Below are 19725 nucleotides of genomic sequence, written 5' to 3'. Positions count from 1 at the left end.
TGGGATAGAAAAGAGAACGGGATGAAATAAAATGACTCTATATATCACATGTTTATTCATAAAAATTAATAATATAAATAATAGTCGTTTATCAACTATCATGCAATGAAAAATGGTTACCTTTCCATCATGCTAACCAAACAGCTCCTAAGTCATGCATTATATATACATAACTCTAATTAATTAGATATGTTTATCTTATTTGTATATTGAACTTCCTGGAATCTCTCATAATTATCATTTATAACGCTATCTGAGTCTGAGAGAGAAGGAGGAAGGGAGAGGGAGAGGGAGAGGGAGAGATTTCATGTTTTAATTCATAAAAATGTGATATGGCGGATGTTACTACCATTCTATATATAACATGAAAGGGATTTGTATAACCTAACATGTCTCATTCCACCTAATTAATGGTGTTCCCTCTCGTGTGCCTAATCTTCTATGATAATTGTGCATCATTTCAAGAGATGAAAATAAATGAATTCCACTAATAGTTAAATAAAATAATAAAACAAAGCCACATATAAATCAAACATGGTAAAAGGGTTTGTTTTATAAAAGCACATATTCAATAATAGAGGGGGAGATGAAGGACTATACAAAAAGATCAGAGGAACCTTATCACGTTTATGTTGGGTTTATTGTATGAAACTTAAATGGGCCGGGATCATATGTAAATTTGACTAGAATTTGTGTACGGAAAATAAATTCGACAAAATAGTAGGGGTGAATATACTAAATCCATCAAATTATAAAATGATGGCTCTCAACAACCTCATTATAATGAACGTACGTAGGCCATGCAGTAGAAAGAAGTCAAACTTTAACGGATTGTAGAAACTGTCCAGCGCCTTATCAGAAATATGGCCAGCCTTCTGAAACTGACCCACGAACTATTTCATCGTTTAGTCTATTTAGAAACTGAAAAAATCTTCAAATCCTTTATTTGGTGTTCATATATTCAACAAAAGAGTGATGCACAAACAGTTAAAAGTATATTGATGAGGCTGATTACCGTGTGGTCCTCTCTGTTGGACAACTCTGGACCATAGTAGAGATCCTGCATGATTACATATATTATCATTTTCTTCATGTGGACCACATGGTTTACCATTAATTATTCTTTCTTTCTTATATGGGAAAAAGATATGCCCAATAAAGCTTTACTTATCCCTAATCTTGAATTGCTCTTGCCTGCAACATCTTGGTTTGCTGATGTTTTAGTTGCAAGTATTTGTTGCGTGTTAAACCCAAAGCATGTAGCTTTCGTTGTAATGTAATTTTCACTTAAACTTCATTGCTTTGACATAATCACTCTAAAATTATTTAGTACATCATCTTTGATGTTGAGAGATGTTGCATTCCTAAGCAGTGAAGGAATGCCTCCGAGGCAATGAAAAAGCTTGCTTTATAAAACATCAAGGTTCGAAGCAATTTTTGGCCCACTAAGGAGAAAAACTTCTGCAGATTATCTATGTGTCGCCATTGATTATAATAATTCCGTACCACTTAGTAATCAGTGTCAATATTTGTATATAGAATTAACCCGACAACACTGTAGATCCATTGTTACTTTGGATTTGGATGCAAGATTTAAGAATTCCATATATTTGGACAGTCTGAGTTGACGCTAGTTAATGAGCAATAAATCAACTTCATTCCAACTGTTCAACTTGAGGTTTTAATGAATGGTTGTCATAAATGGGTTTGATCTTAAATAGTTTGAGTTCTTGAACTGTTCATGCTTGGGGTTCAATATAATGAAGAATATGAATCATCTACAGCCATATATTCAATGCTCGAGTCCCTGAATAGGGCAAACATGTGTATATCCATTAATGAAATGAAAGAAAACACCAAAAAGGAAGTAATGTGATATATGATGCAAAACCCACTTTTGATATATCTCTACACTAAAGTATTAAAATCAGCCCCTATCTGCAAACTTGTACACTCATTCATCTCACTATGTCAATGTGACAATGGACAACAAGCTGTTGGAGTAATTATAAATAGACACATCAGACTAACTCTCCCCTGGTTGAGGAGACAAGACTTAGGTAAAGTCTTTTTAGGTGATTGTAACCAAGTTCTCCAATAAGAACATACCATGTGAAAGGATTTTCTCTTTAAAAAAAAAAAAAAAAGAAGTTTCAATCATATTGTGTTGAGCTGTAAACGACTTTCACTTGTTATGTTTTTCTTTGAAAAACTTGACAACAAAACCTTCAAAAAAATTTTGACCTAAGTTTTTCCCCATGGAAACCTTTCATCTCCTGGAGTATCTCCTCTGATAACTTGCCCTCTGAGGTGTCGCATAACAGTCTCTCCAAAAATTAATGGAAGGTTCAGAACCAGAAGTGCTTCTAGCATCTCCATTCAGGGAGGAACACTTGCAAGCTCTCTGTTTAGCCTTGGTTGACTCCGTGAAATTCATGAAGCTCGGTTTAGGAACACTCTTTTCCTCAGGGGATGTGCACGAAGCTGAAAGAGGGCTATCATCATACATACACTCAGAACTTATAGCAGAAGATGATGATAATGATGATGGAGCTGATAGGCTGGTCATGGGAGGTTTTAGTGAAACCCTGGTTGTCACAGCATTCTTTCTTGCTCTGGGGAGAACAAAGTTATCATTTTTCCTTGATAATGGAGTCCTATCCGGCGAATCAAAGTATCTCTCTGACTTCAACCTGTTTTCCCATGGCTTGGCTGCCATCCACCGCTCTAACAAGCTCCTAGTGTCTAGATTATCATGCTTCAGCGGAGACATTGGCCTTGAGATTCTCGAGTTTGGACTGGCACTCGCTCTTGATTGCTGACAACAAAAGAAAAAGGTAATTTTTTCATCTAATACAGCATTATTGATTCCCTAAGGACAGCTTTTTCGAGTGTCATAATTCTATTAAAAGACCCTATCGCAGAAACTCAAGAACTGATGAAAAATGTTGATCAATGTACACAGATATATTTGTGATCAAATGCAGCTGAGCAGGTCATCCACGTTCGTTACGCAAATGTACCTCACCAACGAAGCAATAAAAGGAATTTCAAGCTAGAAGTAAATTCAGGAATGTTCTAGACATAAGGCATGGATTATGAACTTGGATTCCAAACACACGACCATGAAACAAAGCACTAAGTACCACACTTACAGACTATGTTATCAGGCACCAATCCAACAAACATATCAATAAAGTTCAGATTACCTGTGTAGAAAGAGAGTATGCCATTGCTCTCTCCCTTTTGATGGCTGCTTCTTGTCTCATTTGTAGCTTTGCTTTGACTTCATCCACACTTCCTGGAGTGTCGCACCATCCTTTCTGACAGTTTCATTGTACAGACAGTTCCATGTTAAGCGTACATAAATGTCAACATGATGAATTATGGAAATAAATTGCGAAATGTAGTTTGTAACAGATACCTCAGCCTGCTCAAGAGAATTTGCTTGAGTGTGTTTCCTGTCTGGAGACAAACTCACACTCCTTGCTTTCACACGAGCCTGAACTCTGACAAGAGCCTGCATGCACCTCAGAGTTACTGCTGCTTGCTTCCTCACTTGCCTCCCACGAAATATTGCTTGAATCCTCACCACTGCCCTCAAGGCCCTCAAAGCTCGTCTTGCCTGCAAATTCAATACAAGAAAATGAAATTATTATATGAACTATGAACAGAAAATTAAAACACCAACGGAAAAGATGGAATCATGATAAACACATGTTTAATGTACTAATATTTCACACGCATGTGATCCTGCGGAAGAATAAAACACTCTGATCCAATTTACCATAATTGATTAGTTAACCGTGTTGGTTAATAGTATTGGACAGGCTTAAAACAAGAAAAAAGAAAGTAACAGGGCCAGCTGGACTAACCCCTTTATTGGATGCCCACGAGCCCAACACATTGGCTATCGATCCGTAATCAATAAATCAATAAATTTTACACGAATAAGAATATCTTTAAGGGCCGATGCTGTTTTGAGAACTCAATCCTAAACTGATTCCTATAGAACGGAAGCTTAATAATAATAAATAAAGCAGTCAGCCTATCAAGCTAAGCTCATTCAAACAAAAGGGAAAAGAAACGAAGTTGAATCGCCATATTTTCCTCAATAGATATTAAATTCACTACGCGGGAAGAACTTACCTCTCACAGACTGAAGTTTTGCTACGATTGAATCTTTTCAAGTTAGACGAGCAAAGGTACTATTCCATTAATATAGTGTCTTCAACAGAAGTTTTAGACAAATATAATGTTCTTGGTGAAGAGGTCACGCTAAATACAAGGATATAGGAGATATACTGAACGCAGAGTATGCACTTATAACTAATCTCCAAACTCGCTCGATTCCAAAGACTAGCATTTCTCCCATTTGGGCTAAAATGTGAAATTCGTCTTGGGTTCGAAGAATGGTAAGCATTATTCTAGACTACAGACTCAGAATAAAGCAGAGTATAAACAATTTGAATATGAGACCACATACCAAGAATCCTCGAAACAGGGCCTGAATGCGAATGGCAGCCCATTCCTGCTTGATCAACAAGAAACCTTTGGGCGGAGCTCGGACCACAGCAGCCATGGCAGCAGTAAATGCATCATTCGACAGAGGGCCCGACTTGTCTGATACGACCCCGTTTCTCTTCTTCGTCTTGCTTTTCGTGGATGGGCCCATCCCCTCAGAAGAATTCCTCCATAGCCTCCATTTCTTCTTGCTCTTATCAGCATCAGTCTTTTCCCGAAAAAACAAGCAAAAAACAAAAACCCAGCAACAGAAAGATATTAAATAACATGATAAAACACAATGTAAGGTTTAATAAGCAAAGTTCCTTACTCGATCATTTGGAGAGGGCTTTTTTGAAGAGATGAGTAATTTCAACCACTTTCCAGAACCACCCATCGGAGAAATTTGAAATGAGCTTCTTTTCGCAGAGCAGAAGAGAAGATCAAGGCATAATGCAAATTGTGAGTTTCCTAGGTTAGGTTTCTCTCATCATAGTCTGCTTCTGCTGGGTTAATTAATGCATTAGGCAAGTAATGAAAGTTATAGAGAGAGAAGAAGGGGAGAGAGAGGAAGAGGGTTTTTGAAATTTGAAACTTGTAACGCAAAGAAGAGAATAAATGAAAGAAAACATAACGGATACAAATTGACTTTTTCTTTTTCCTTTTCTTACGTCACATCCTGCTTCAGTGTTGACAAGTCATGAACGCCGATAGCAACCAAACGATGTCGTTTACATTGGAATAAGAGGCCAAGTCTTTCACTGAGCGAACAAATTTTTAAAAAAAAAACTTTTTTTTGTTTTTTTAAGGCCAATTTTTTATTGAACCGAGACAGTAATGTTATTGATAGGCCTCTTCAATATAAGCCCATAAAGGCACAAAACATGTATATTCTACTCCCTCCGTTCCTTATTATAAGAGACATTTGATGCTTATGGCATGTTTCTATATATAAGAGACACTTAAAAGTTGTCTCTACTTTTTTGTGTTGATTTCCTATTTTACCCATATTTATTGTCTCTAACTCACACTCTCTCTCCTTCCCACTTCTCTTTCTTTTAATAATTTAATTGTTCCCTCTCATGCTCTCTCTCCTTATTAATGAGGGCATTTTTGGGAAAAAAATTATATTTTTTACACATTGATTGTTCTTAACTAATTTTAACTGCTTTTTTTATCAACGTAATTTGGTTATTTATCTCTTATAATAAGGAATGGAGGGAATATAAAACAGGAAGCAGTAAGCACTTCAATTTTGGGCGCCAAAAAAAAAAAAAAGAGAAAAGAAGGGAATCACTTTAATATCCCAAAGGAAATTAGACTCTCTGCGAATCTTGAATCCAACCAAGAACAAGTTTATCATTAATCAAGTCATTAACTCTTGGCAGATATATCAACTTTGTTATTATTTATAATTATAATCTATTTATCTATTTAACAAGCTTCTCGAGAAATTAACGGTGATACTAAAATTGCTTCTGGAAAAAAAAAATACTTTAAAGTCACAATTGCTCCATTGGATTTACCTGAAAAAATATTTAAGTTAATGGTTGAACTACAAAATATTTTGAGGTGTTAAACGCCCTTAAAAAAATATTTCAAGGTATTCGATGAACTTTAATTCAAAAAATATTTTCTTTTATTGATGACTATAAAAAATTTATTAAAAAAAAGTTACCAAATTTTTGTATAAATTGGAGACACACTAGTTCCCAAAAAAAAAAAACAAAGAAAGAAAGAAAGAAGAAGACACACTAAGATCTCATTATAAAATCATCATGATGAAGATTGAACAACAGGCATGTTTGCACTAATATGTAGAGCTTAACAACGTAAATTAGTGTCGCCTTGTGTCAAGAGTCCAAGTCATATAAACAGGAGTTTTGACTCCAACTCATAGATTAAGTGCCTCACCTTTTTAAGGAATTTTGGTCAATCTCAAGTTTTGAACCGTCGTTCGTCCTCATATGCATTTAACTTTGTTCTCTCTAACCAAACCATATCTTGACTTCTTAGAAATTTCTCAACCAATCAAATATCCCGGCTCGTCGCTCTTACCAATCAAAGCATTCCACGACACTTCAAAACTATCTAGTATCAATTTGTTACCTTTTTTTATTTGATCTATCTTTCTAAATATATATATATATATAATATTGCCAAAAAAATCATATCTAATTGATAAATTGATGTTCGCCATATTTTTTATTCAAATACGTCAACCTTCACTAGCTGTATTAAATTTCAATCACGTTTAGTCAAGTTGGTTAGATTCATTTAATGTTGCACTTTTTTTTTTTCAAAGATTTAATTTAAGTTAGCACGAGCTATAATAGGTTTCATTTCTTAAGAAAGAGCTTGGAAAAAAACTTAACTGAAAAGAGTTCTTCAATTCAAAGATAATTTTTATATTTAAAAAATTAAAATTTAAAATCTTCTTTCAGATAAACTCAAAATCTTTGGTGTCTAGTGTATTTGATAGTATAAAACGTTATTAGCTTTTGAATGATATATATATATATATATATATAGTGTCATATATAGAAATAATTAATTTGAACTTCTTAATTATATCATGCCATGTTTCAAAGTAAACTCCTTGACATGTGCTTGTGGGGGGTGAAGACATCATGCTAACTCGTTTATGTCTAAATTATCTGTATGTTGAATATGATGATGTGGGTTGGGGACATTGCTTGAAAAACTAAATTTGCAGAAAGAAGGGGGGAAAAATTCACAGAGGCAGGTGGAAAGTTAAATTGAAAAGAAACAAAGAAAAAACTATATATGTCATTAACTTGATTATTTGAATTACAAGAATGGGATGTTGACTGCAACCCCAAAAAACTAATGGGCATGCACAAGAATCTGACGAGGAGAGAGTAAGAATTCTTGTGCAGAGAGATATGGTAAATGACAAGAAGATTGGACCAAAAGGAATAATTATAATTAACCAAAGAAAGAAGGAAAAAATGAAGTAAAAAACAAATATGGGGTTAGCTTCTACTTTGTGTCCCTTCTTCCTCCTACAAACTCCTGTCAATAAATGGTCCAAACTTAAAAAAAGGGGCTGAATGAGTGCCTATACACCTAACCCCTTCAAAACGTTGAACAATAATAACCTCACTAATTCACAGAGGCCTACCAAGTGTCCTAGTATCATTATGAATTTTGAATTTGAATTTGAAGGAATATATCAGATCATCATGAACCTGATTCAGAGATCTAATAAGGGTAGAACTAATTTGAAGGAGTGCTGTTATTAAGTGGGGCAGGAGGCCGAGGAAGACTGAGATGAACTAGTCTAGGTGATAAGTGGAATTGGGAAGAAGGTCTTGGAGAGGGAATAGGGAAATTCACGAAATTAGTGTTAGGGTTTTGAGTAAGTCTGGGAGAGAGATGAAGGTGTTGAAGGGCTTGAACTCGGAGGTTTGTTGGGTATTCTCTGACACAACCAATACGAGGACCAGCTCCAGTAGTCCATTTGCTGCTTGACATGGACTTGTCGGCATTTTTGTCTTGACAAGAAGACGATGAAGAAGAAGAAGATTCCACGGCCACCTTGGTGGTGGGCCCACCCACTGCTTTTGCTTTGTTAATGGCTGCCTCCCTGGGACCCTCATTGGCTTCTGTTCTAGACTGCGCTTGCTGGCCCACCTTATCATCAACTGGCTCAGAAGGAGGCACATCCTCGTCTACAGCATATGTCTGCATAAACCCGTTTCAGGAAATCATTTTTCAAATTAGTATCTTTACATCCTCGTCATTGGTCGGCTAAATCTAATGGCCATAGTTTACATAAACCTCTGTCTGTGTAATGACTTATAAGCTACCTTTTTGGACTGTGTTTTATATGAAGAGTATTTATAGTCCAGATAATATGAAGGCGTACGTTATACAGAAAAAGGCTGCTTAAGATTCTGGTTTTTTCTTCACCTTTACATTAGTCAAGTCCACATTGTGCTCTTGCAGGAAGGTAAGAAATTCATCAAAGTTCTTCTTGGTTGGACGGTAATGCCCACTGTATGGCCATATAGCCTGATCAACAATAAACAAATGAACTTACATCAATATATATGGTCTTTGAATTGTTCCTTAGAAATTACAGAGTTTAAGAAATTATCATCAAACATATATATATATATATATTGAGTCTTACATGAAGAACTCCACTGAGAGCAACCAATCTTCCAGAAGCAATGGTGGCGCCACCGGCAAGAAAACTAGAGTGTTGAAATTGGCCTTTCTTCTTCTCGCCTACATACAGAGTTCTGGAGCTACTTAGTACAAAAATCCACTTGGATCCTTCCTGAGTGTGAACTAGTTGTTGGCTTTGTGTAAAAACTAGCCTTCCATTCTTCACACTCACTTCATATGCCTCCCTCTCTTTCTGCAATATCATTTCAACCAAAACCAACCAACCCCATTATGACCTGAATTCTTTTCTGGGCAAACAGTTCCAAATGAAAATCTTTCCATTCAATAAATTAATAGTAATACTATTCACAGATATATGGCAAATACAAGGCAATATAATGCACATGATGGCTTTACTTTCAGAAAAGAAAGAAACTTCAAGTACAGATGACTATATGTCGGTGAAGAGACTTACGGGTCCCAGGTACTTTATGCACTGCTTTACCAATTTGCTCCTAGGGCACCCTTCCAGATTTACTTCTTTTCCATCTCCAACATCCAACCTTATAGTGCATTCCGAAATTACAAATTAGAAAACAAATCACTAAAATTATTATCATATCTTAGTGGATTCATTATCAGATTTTTTTTTATTACAATTTAATTTTGATATTAGCTTTCTTTAAAAGCAATTATAGCCTTCTTCAAATAAAATACAAATTCTAAAATTCCATGCAAACAGTTTATAAATGAAACTAGTCCTTGTAATTGTTCATCCCTAACAAATACAGAATTTGTTCCCATTTACTACGGCAGGTGTCTTTTGACGTATGAGTAAGGTAATCTTATAATACATATATCCTACTTGTGCGTGTGTGTCCATGTGTGTACTATGACATATAGATAAATTTTTTTTTCTAAAAAATATATATTATAAATAATGAGGTACGTATAGTGCCTTATAAAAAATATATTTATTTATTATATTTTTATATAAAAATTAATAATAACCAGTGTTATTGATATTTACCAGTAGAAAAAGGGTTGAGAGCTCTGGCTATGAAACCAGACATCATAGTAGATGTGAAGGTTGTGGCCATAACGATGACGAGGATCAATCTGCACATAACAACACCAAGAAAAGTCTGAGCCCTTGATCGATCTATGAAGAAATTTCAGGGAACGTGGCCTTAAGAATCAGCTACTAATGGTCAACCTATAGACTCATTTGAAATTTTGAATGAACTTACAGCTTCAAGCCAATGCCTCAGCGCTAATTTCTGGGCCATCTCATCTTTGGACAAGCCTTTTCCCACCTACCAAGCAGGAAAATAAATAAATAAATAAAGGCCACATTATTCAAAAAGAAATTCTGTCGACTTAAGAAGAGATTGAAAATTTGGAATTCTTCTCTCCAAAATTATTGTTAGTCTTAGTCAAAAATCCAACCGGAAAGCCAGAGGCATTTATGTGTGTGATTAAGTTTAATTATGTTTGAAGCAATGGCTTAAAGAATACGTGAATTATTATGAATGACGCCAAAAAGACATTCCAGTCTTGGCAGCTCAGTCAAAGTGCTAAAAGGAAAAAAGGTTGTAATTAACTTTGGTTCCAATATGAAAAAGGGTGTACCTTAGCAGCCATGGTCCTCGCTCTTGCCCATTTTGAAACAGCTGGTTCTGATTTATCTGAGTCAAAGTATGAAATAGAGCATCGGTTCAATGTTGCAAAGTCTATAGCTTTCCACCTGTAAGAATTTAATTAAATTAAACCCACTTAGTGTATCAATGAATAATGATGAATTTGAAAGCAGTGGAAATCAAAACATGAAATATGCATAAAGAGGTACGCTTGTTTCTGGCATAACACATACAAGAATACATTTTCCTGGTCAATTTATCGACCCACATGACGTTTTGTGAATTAATATATGTATATATAGGGTAGTTATTTATGTAAAAAATCAAAGAAAACCCATTCAACTCGAGTAAATATAAGGAAATAAATGTTCCAAACATTGAAATATAAACCAAAACCAACGTAACAGAGGAGAAGTTTAGGAGTTCAAATTGATGCCTTCTTGGTAAAACCCAATTGTCACGCACGATGATGAACAGGAAATAAGATTTTAAAAAAAAAGCATAATATGAAAATAGTTTCAATGATCGAATCAAAAGTTATGATCTCTCAATCTCTCCAAGATTTGTTCATCACATAAGACTCATCTAACCAAAAAAAAAAAAAAGGTTTCAAGGATCGACCGGTGACAGAGTTGACCACCAACTCAAGTCCGTAAGATATCACTTTTTGTCAAGTTAGTCAACGTGGATCGGCCCCAGCACAAAACAGAACTAACAATCATAATATTTTTCAAAGAAAATCAAAGAAAGAAGCATAAGTTTGGTATAGAACAAACAAACCATAGTTCCTCGCAAACAACTGCACAATCTGCTAGATTTCTTCGTGTCCGATAACCCTTGTAAACTTTCTGCACCTTAATTGCCGCTCCCTCAAGCTCTCCATTGGACTTAGGAGAGAACCATGTTGTTTCTGGTTTTGGCAACAGAGCTGTTGTGGAGCTTTGTTGATTGAAAAAGTCCTCAAGTTTTCCCTCCGAATGGGATTTCTCTGTAACTAGATATTTGAATGAGAATGAGGTTTGGAGCTTCAGATTCGACACCTTCCTTTTCTTTGGACATTTTGATTCTTCAGTAATAACCCCGTCTAGTTTATCAGGTTTATAGAAATCGCCGCAACTTCTTTTCTTGAAGCTGCTTGTTCTCAATGTGATCTCTCCTTCCTTAGACTCAAAGTTCATATGTCTAATCGCTACTGTTTCCATTCCTCTGCAAAATGAAAGAAACATGGAAGTTTAGAATTTTCTTCAATAGTTGAAATTTAAGACCAAGACCATTTACTATTGATTATTAGCTTTGACCATCAACCGTGGACTTCATCTTATATACAAATGCAGGTTGCAGAACATTCAAATCCCAAGCAAGCGATTCTCAGTAAAAGTCGAGTCATCATCTTCCCTGTTCTATATGATTTCTGGTAAACTTAATTGCAAACAGAACAGAGGCACAAAAGTATTGATACTTAGACTGCAACCATAGGACTCCAAAGATTGGGACTAATAAGTAGACATAAACTAAAGACTAGGAAAATACGAAGAAACAGAGGATCGAGAAAGAGATGTAAGATCACGTACCTCATGTGCTGTAGAAGAAAGAATCCAAGTTATGACTCCGAAATGGGAAGCCAGTATCCTACTTTTATAGACCAGAAGGAGTGGAAAAACACGAAAGGGATGGATGGAAATGTACTGAATGTGATTTCTTCAAACACGTAGGAGAAAGGAATTACTGCAGAAAATGGAGTCCTCCTTTTGGAAGTCTGATGCCTAAAACCCGGCTTGGTTTTGAATGGGAAGAAAAGAAAAAAAAATGAAGGCTGTGAGACTAACGAAGTCCCATGAATTGGGTTATGTTGAATAGAAAATCGGAAACTTGGGTCACACTTGCAGAAGCCACGAGGGCTTTGAATTGAATTAAGTTGAAGATTTCAAACTGGAGCATGAACATGCATACACACTCACCTATCTATATATATATACACACGTATTTGCGTGCGCGAGAGAGAGCATTGATGGTTATGGTTATGTTACTTTCTTAAGGAATCAGAAATGGTAACGCGGCAAGGCGGAAGAAAGAGAAAGAGTCAAAAGAGAGAAACTCTGGTCTGCTGTCTGCTATTTGGCGATTTTTCACATATACTATCTGTTCTGTAAGATTTGGTTAGGAATTAAATTTGCTCCAAAATATAATATCAGTCTATATTGTCTTGCAAATTTATAATTTTTTTCCTCAGAATATATTTATTGATTGTATATACCAAGAGGCTCCAGTTTCAATTCATATTATTAAATATGGTAGTTTAGGAAAGTTACCATACATATGGTGTAAATAATTAATTTAACTATTTTTTTAATATTTTTATATTAGTTATGTAGTTTTTATATTAATTTTGGAATCAGCTTCTCTCCTCTACCCCTCTTGTACCGCTTCATCATCGTTGGATTAGATTTTAATGGTTCATATTTAACACACTATAAAAATACTATTATAATTTTAGTTTTAAATTTTTAAAATCTGATCTGAATAGTTCATAATTATAGATTATTATTATTATTATTATTATTATTATTATTATTAGTAGTAGTAGTATAAAGTAGCTTTTTCTTTCTTATTCTTTTTTTCACCGTAGTTGTAAATTGTTCAAATCAGATTTTAACATTTCAAACTTATTTATGTATTTTTAAATAAAATTATAATAATATTTTTATAGAATATTAAATATGAATAATTAAAATCTAATGTAATGGTGATAAAAGGAGCAGGAGGAGGAAAAGGGTAGAGGAGAGAAGCTCAGTCCTTTAGGATCTATTTGATATGAGGGAAATAAAAGGAATATGAGGAGAGGAAAAATTTTAATAAGTTCAATTTAAAAAATTCAAAAAGCGAGGTTAATAGCTAATTTTGTTTGCTCTTATATCTTATATCTTCTTTTTATCAAAATAATCCTACTTTTCTAATTTTTTAAATCAAGCTCGTTAAAATTTTTTTTCATCTCTCTTTGTTTTCAATTCCTTCATACCAAACATAGGATTAATTTTACGGGTTTGAAGATGGTATGTAATTACAGTTAATGCATGACAGACGAATTTTTCTATTTCGAATATAATGTAAAACAGCCTTTTCTATATCATATATTAAAAACTTTTAATTTAAAAATTAGATGCTTTTATGATGCTCTATTATATCATTTTTTTTAATAAAATCATAAATTTAATAAATATATTATGCATATGGTTCATGTGGCAACACCATGATAAGAAATAATGTGCAGTTCAGTTACCTAACTTTGTTTGATTTTAAGTCTAATTAGAAATAAAATAAAAGGGTATTTAAATTTTTTCTCTGAATCAAATAGATAGTTGCTAGATATAAGGACTCGCCACGTCGAGTGTGTTTTTTTGTGTTGCACTCCTATGTTAAGTTTAGTGTTATAGTCACACGTTTAAATCTTACATTTAATAAAATAAAAACAAATCTAAGTTATTGAAACATTTAAATAATTTAATCGTCCATGTGATTATATCAATCCCTATATATCTCAGCTATAAAATCTATTCAATTAATTATCACATTTCATTACTTTTTGCTCTGTTTTGCTTAAGTATAATGTTTGAGATCCAACGATATCGATACTTTGTTACAAGATGACTGTGTTGCGAGGATACGCAACCCCCTATATGACATATAACAACACAGACAAATTGGTAAAAAATCCTATATAACAGTGAAAACGGGATTCCATATGTCAACCATGTTATACAAAACATTTAGAGTTAGGGTTGGTAATATAAGCTAATTTATAAGTTGCAAGCTAAGCAATACAGCTAAAAAAACTTATCTCCACACGGGTTCACTTTTAGCCAATCCAAACCTGTATATGCAGGTTGGTAAGCTAGCCCAAGGAAAGTTATACTTTGGATGAATTGGCTGAATTTGCCATTTTTTGCGCATTAAGCTCTAAATTCAACTTATATTACTTGGTTTATTGATTATTATTAACCATAATTTCAATTTCTCGATAAACTTTTGTTATTAGATTGCTTTGCTTATATACTTTAATTTAAAAATATAAATAATATGATATCTTCAAACGTGCATAAATTTCTCAAACCGATCAAAGGGGTTAAATTTTTTTTTTTAAAAAAAAAGAAACGTTGATTTCCAATTAATTGCGCGTCAAGAAATTCTTCAGATTCTAAGCCCGGTCGTGAAATGTACTCCAATTGATTGTCGATATTCTTAATGTATTTATTTTAAAATATTTGTCTAAGAAAGAGATTGATGGGTCAAATATTTCTTATTTTCCTTTTAAAAATAAATATTCGTTGATGAAAAGCTATAGTTAGATTTGACCTTCGGATGCGTTTAGGTGCACCTCAGAGTGCGTCCTCTCCCCCACCACCCCTCCCCAAAAAAGTTAAAAAAAGATCAGAGGGTGTGCGTCCCTGATTAGACGTTACATTAGGGGGGTGCATTTTCAGTAAATCATGCCCATGAAATTTTGAAACTTTTTTATTTTTATTTTTAAACTTGAGAGCATATATAATTTAACCCAGATTATTTGATAGGAGTTTAAGATGAGTTCTACCATTCAGGGGCTTAAAAATAATATCAAGATATGTAGTACTCCTTCAATATTTAATATAAGACCTAATTAGTTAATTTGAGTAGATTAAAGATATTAGTTAAATTAATTAATATGATATATTTTTTCTACAACATCATGAGCATCTTTCTTAATTTCTTTTCTCTTTCTCCTATTTGATTATTATTGAAGGATATCAATAGGACTAATTTGAAAAAAAAAATTGATAAACATGCGAAACATATCTTATATATGAGACCAATATTAACTTCTATATTAAGGAACGAAAGAGTATCTAATATCATAGGGTATTTTAAATAGATGTAACTCTCTTAACAACTAGTTTGTACATACACACAATTTTTTTTTAATTTTATATCACACACATCTAAAAAGATTTTTATTGTATCATAAGTTGAGTCTAATAAAAAAGTTAGGTCTATTAAAAAAATATTTATATTTAATATTCGATAATACCTTGAATAAACCTCTAAGACGACCTCAAAAATCATTAATAGAAGAATAACAAAACAGTTGATGATCATATTGGAAAGACATGGCCTAGTGAGAAATGCTTACTATTAACCAGAGAGTTTTACCAGGGGCATTAAAAATATAATTAAACCATAAAAAATATTTATAAAGAGTTTTGTTTATGAGAGAGTGACAGAAAAAGAACCTCAAAATTATAAAATCCTAAATCATGTTTTTTTAATACTTTAATAAGTTTTAACTACGTCTAATTTATAAATAACAACATATTTTTATAGGCATTTCTTATTTAAGTTTTAATAATTTTTAAGCTCCTTTTCTACATTCTCCCTTGGATTATTATAAGATATCAAAGGCAGAAAACTTAGGTCTGCTTATGTTCATTAAATTAAAACAAATTTTCTGCTTGAACTTCAAAAATTCATAACTTATAGTACACACATCCAATTGGGACATGCTACCTGTGAATTTAAAGCTTAAGATATATACTTTATGGGCAGATTCATTCATTTGGTCATAATTATAATTATGATCCATTATTACATTCAAGTAAATAATAAAATATGAAAAAAAATTGACTATTAAATTTGATTGAAAATTTAGTTATAACAATAAATATTTGAAGATATTTAATGTCAAAGCAAATATTTGAACGCCCAACCAAGAAACACATGCGTGGACATGCTTGATCACGTTATGGGATGCAATATGCATATAACTCATTTTCAAGTTTCAATGAATCAATGTCGTTATCATCAAACCATAATATCTATTCACAGTACTTACTTCAAATATGATGTCTTCAGACAAATATAGTCCGTAATTATAAAAATTAAATAGAGACAATCTGAAAGCATTATATACTGAATACTGATAACGAAAATGACAAATAAATAACTAGGTAGACCTAATAAAAGGCTAGCATAATGCCCGTCTGATTCTATTTACAGGCATCTATTAATAATGAATTCTTATAAATTAAAAATAGTTGAAATCAATTATTTCTCACAAATTGTTAAAATTACTTCGAATGAAAGTTATTAATTAGGGAAAAAATATTTTATTAGTTATAAAATTTTATAGCTTATTAAGGATATTAAACCAAAAAAAACTGTTATTTTAGACCAGATTTGTTTAAGAAACATGTTAGAAATTCTTATAATAGGTATGAAAGGGAATTATAAACAAGAAAAGCAATGTAATATTTTTTTATATCAAAGAAGGGGGAAACACGTAATATATACATAAAATTTAACCAAAAATATTTTTGTTTTGGAGGAAACAATGCTCTTACCTACAACAAACGTCGAATATAACCAAATATCTATAGCAGTTGGATTGAGTGAAGTATTCAATTCCTTTTAAGCAAATATCAATTGTTCAAATATTTATGAATGAGAAAAATCATATCGTAAGGATCATACGTCTTCAGTGCAACTTATTATTTATAACTTTGATTTACATGTAACTCACTCACTGAATTTTAACTCAATAGTCCATACAACTCAATCCTTATATTTTAAAAAATAAAATTATACTATCTCTAGTCTTTAACAGCTACATAACTCATTTGCATATATTAAAAAAATAAGTTAATTTTATTATTTATAATAAATATATGTTGTTTTTTTCTAAATAAAGTGAACTGAGGTCTATGTTTCACACTGAATCCAACCTCCTAATTAACTTTTATATTAAAACTAGATATGAAGTTTTAAATGGTCAGAACAATATGAATGCACTTGAATCAATTGAATAAAAATTATAGAAACTAAATTGTATTTAAGCAAAATTTAAAGATTGAGTTTTAATCAAGTGAAAATTATAAGGATTAAAAAAATTAATTTTTTAATGAAAAAAAGAAGAAGATGGAAGTGAAAATTTAGAAGGAGGGGAAGAAGGGGTGATATGATGACCAAAGACACAGGCAAGCAGGAAGGCATCGTTATCGTACGCGCCCGATGAACACATGGGATTCAGGATTCTAGATCCCTCAAATTGAAAGCCGGCAGTTGGAACACACACGCACATACACAGATACCCATGGCTGCCCCTAGCTGGAGGTAGTTTAACTGTCTATTTTGAAATTCTCCAACGCGGTTAGGGTACAGTGACTTTAATGTGCGACTCTGCTTCAAAGGTCATGTCCCCAGAATTCCTCACTTATTAACACACGCATGGACAACCACTTATGCTTTAATTATAATTTCATATATAGAGGTCAAGCGTGTGAATGTGCGGAGAAGTTTCACATAGAATTTACCGTAAAAGTATATCTAATACTCTTATCTTATTTTTCAGGTGTATCTAATATCATAATCTTTTTAGCTAATTATCTATTAAATTTGATGCAATCTCATCCATTTCTTAGTTTTTTTTAAATGATTGTAATTTTACTATTTTGTATAAAAGTTGTCACTAATATGATCAAAGTAACCAAAATTATCAATTTTAATTGTTAAGATGAGTAAAAGAAAAGAATGTGATTTAAAAAAAAAAAGTGAGATTGCACCACATTTTAAAAGTATGGATAAAATTCACCATTAATAAGATTAGGGCGTTCGATACACCTACAAAAATAATATTGGCATTTTAGGCGCTACATTGCCCTAGAATATAATTGAATTTAGTAGATTTAATGAATAAATGTGGGAAGACTCATAAGCCTAATTTCTGAGGTTTTAAATTAAAATGCAATATAATTTTTTGGTCCTATTTATAGAATAAAAAGAGAATGAATTTTTTTATCTGATTTATAAGTCAATTCATTAGTACCATATGAAATTTATTATTCCTTGTGTATGAAGGTAATGGAATTTCCTGAGCAGGTTAGAATTTACTAAGTTGACGAGTGTGTATGCGTAGGAACTAGGAATTAGGGAAGGGGCAGTTTCGGCTGAGGAATATACATTAATGGAAGGGAGAGATGAAAGGGAGAAACCACCGACCATCCGTCCGTCATCGTGAATCAGCTCCAACTACTTCTGTCTTGCTGGCGCCTTGACGCAGCTATTTCCCCAATCCCGCTGCCTTCCATGTGTTCCAAGTGCTGTACTAGCACGTACAGGATCCATCCCATCCAAATTCCTTATATATCTTGTATTTTGCTTTCTCTCGCTCTTTTCTTTTTTTTTTTTGACCTGATTTTCCTTTCTCTTTTTCATACTTGTATTTAAATTCACACTTATATGTAATCATTTTTGCCGGAGGGCTCTATGTCTTCATTTTATTTATTCTTTTTCATTTTTGTTTGGAGGGCTATTTTATGAGAAAAATCATTTTTCGAATAATATATTCTATTTTCGATTTTTACTTTGGTGTGTGCATGTTTTTATATCTTGATTAAATCTTTTAAGTCTGTCCCACCACACCGTTAGCCCTGTAGAAATTAATGGAAATAGAGCAAATTTAAAGAATGTAATTAACAAACATGCATGGGTATTAAGTGAAAAATAGATGGAGAGTATAGGCAATTGCAAAGTATTTTTTTTCATTGAATTGGAGTGAATTACATTGATTTTTCTATTAAAAAAAAAGGGATTATATTGTATTTAATATATATAGGAAAAATAGCAAATAAAGACCCCCAATATGTGAAATTGCGATTTGCAACTCTAAATTTGGAAAATAACAAATAAAGACCTGATCCCATATTGCAAATATAAAATCTTGGTGAAATGTCTGAAATGCCCCCCGACTAAGTTGTAATTTGGTCTACTGAAATTATTATTCGTTAAAGTAAACTTATCATTTGGTTGAAAGGTATTTTAGACATTTCATCAAGATTTTATATTTACAATGTGAGACCAGATATTTATTTGTTATTTTCCTAATTTAGAGTCTCAAATCACAATTTCACATATTAGGGGAGTCTTTATTTGCTATTTCCCCATATATATATATGTGCGCGCGTGCGCATATTTATATTTGACTCTCATAGGTTCTATTATCTTTGAAGAATAGAAAAATATCGATCAAGCGTCATTTTATAAACAAAAAGAAAAAGGGCGTGCCTGCCCAAATCTTATGAGAAATCAATATATTACTCCTCCAATCAGGACCTAATTAAGGAGTTAATATTGATCTTATATATAACACTTATTTCACATGTTTATTATTTTTTTTCCCAAATTAACCCTATTGATATTCACCCAATAATAATTAAATAGGAGAGGGAGGGAAAGAATTAAGGAAAATACTTAAGATATTTTAGAAAAAAATATATCATATTAACTAATTTAACTAATATTTTTAATCTACTTAAATTAGCTAATTAAGTGTTATAATAAGGAAGAGGCATTTGGGGTCAAACTATGACAAATTGGATCTGGGCCTACATACATGGATAGTTGGGCTTTTTTGATAAAAAGC

General features: G+C 32.8%; 2 protein-coding genes across 4 annotated transcripts; both read right to left on the bottom strand.

Moving 5' to 3' along the window:
• Positions 1-1808: 1808 nt before the first annotated feature.
• LOC114731428 (protein IQ-DOMAIN 1-like) lies at positions 1809-4963 on the bottom strand. Of its 3 annotated transcripts, none has more exons than XM_028918588.1 (5): positions 4835-4963; positions 4487-4738; positions 3425-3625; positions 3210-3323; positions 1809-2818 (listed from the first exon to the last, which is right to left on the bottom strand). In XM_028918588.1, exons 1-5 carry the CDS (start codon positions 4898-4900, stop codon positions 2270-2272), a joined length of 1182 nt encoding a protein of 393 aa, XP_028774421.1. In that variant the 5' UTR covers positions 4901-4963; the 3' UTR covers positions 1809-2269. The 3 variants fall into 3 exon arrangements, with proteins under 3 accessions (XP_028774421.1, XP_028774422.1, XP_028774423.1); XM_028918589.1 differs by having other exon boundaries at positions 1809-2815; XM_028918590.1 differs by having other exon boundaries at positions 4487-4732.
• Positions 4964-7439: 2476 nt separating this feature from the next.
• LOC114731417 (IQ domain-containing protein IQM1-like) lies at positions 7440-11482 on the bottom strand. The gene is made up of 8 exons (XM_028918574.1): positions 11061-11482; positions 10273-10387; positions 9891-9956; positions 9671-9759; positions 9116-9203; positions 8663-8893; positions 8440-8541; positions 7440-8211 (listed from the first exon to the last, which is right to left on the bottom strand). The coding sequence occupies exons 1-8, from the start codon at positions 11480-11482 to the stop codon at positions 7744-7746; spliced, it is 1581 nt and encodes a 526-aa protein (XP_028774407.1). The 3' UTR covers positions 7440-7743.
• Between the last annotated feature and the right edge of the window lie 8243 nt (positions 11483-19725).

The sequence above is a fragment of the Neltuma alba genome, unplaced genomic scaffold (assembly GCF_004799145.2).
Source record: "Neltuma alba isolate B1F8T4 unplaced genomic scaffold, ASM479914v2 tig00012829_pilon, whole genome shotgun sequence".
Taxonomy (NCBI): Eukaryota; Viridiplantae; Streptophyta; class Magnoliopsida; order Fabales; family Fabaceae; genus Neltuma; species Neltuma alba.
The sequence above is the reverse complement of the archived record's forward strand: the minus strand, read 5'-3'. Positions and strand labels throughout refer to the sequence as shown.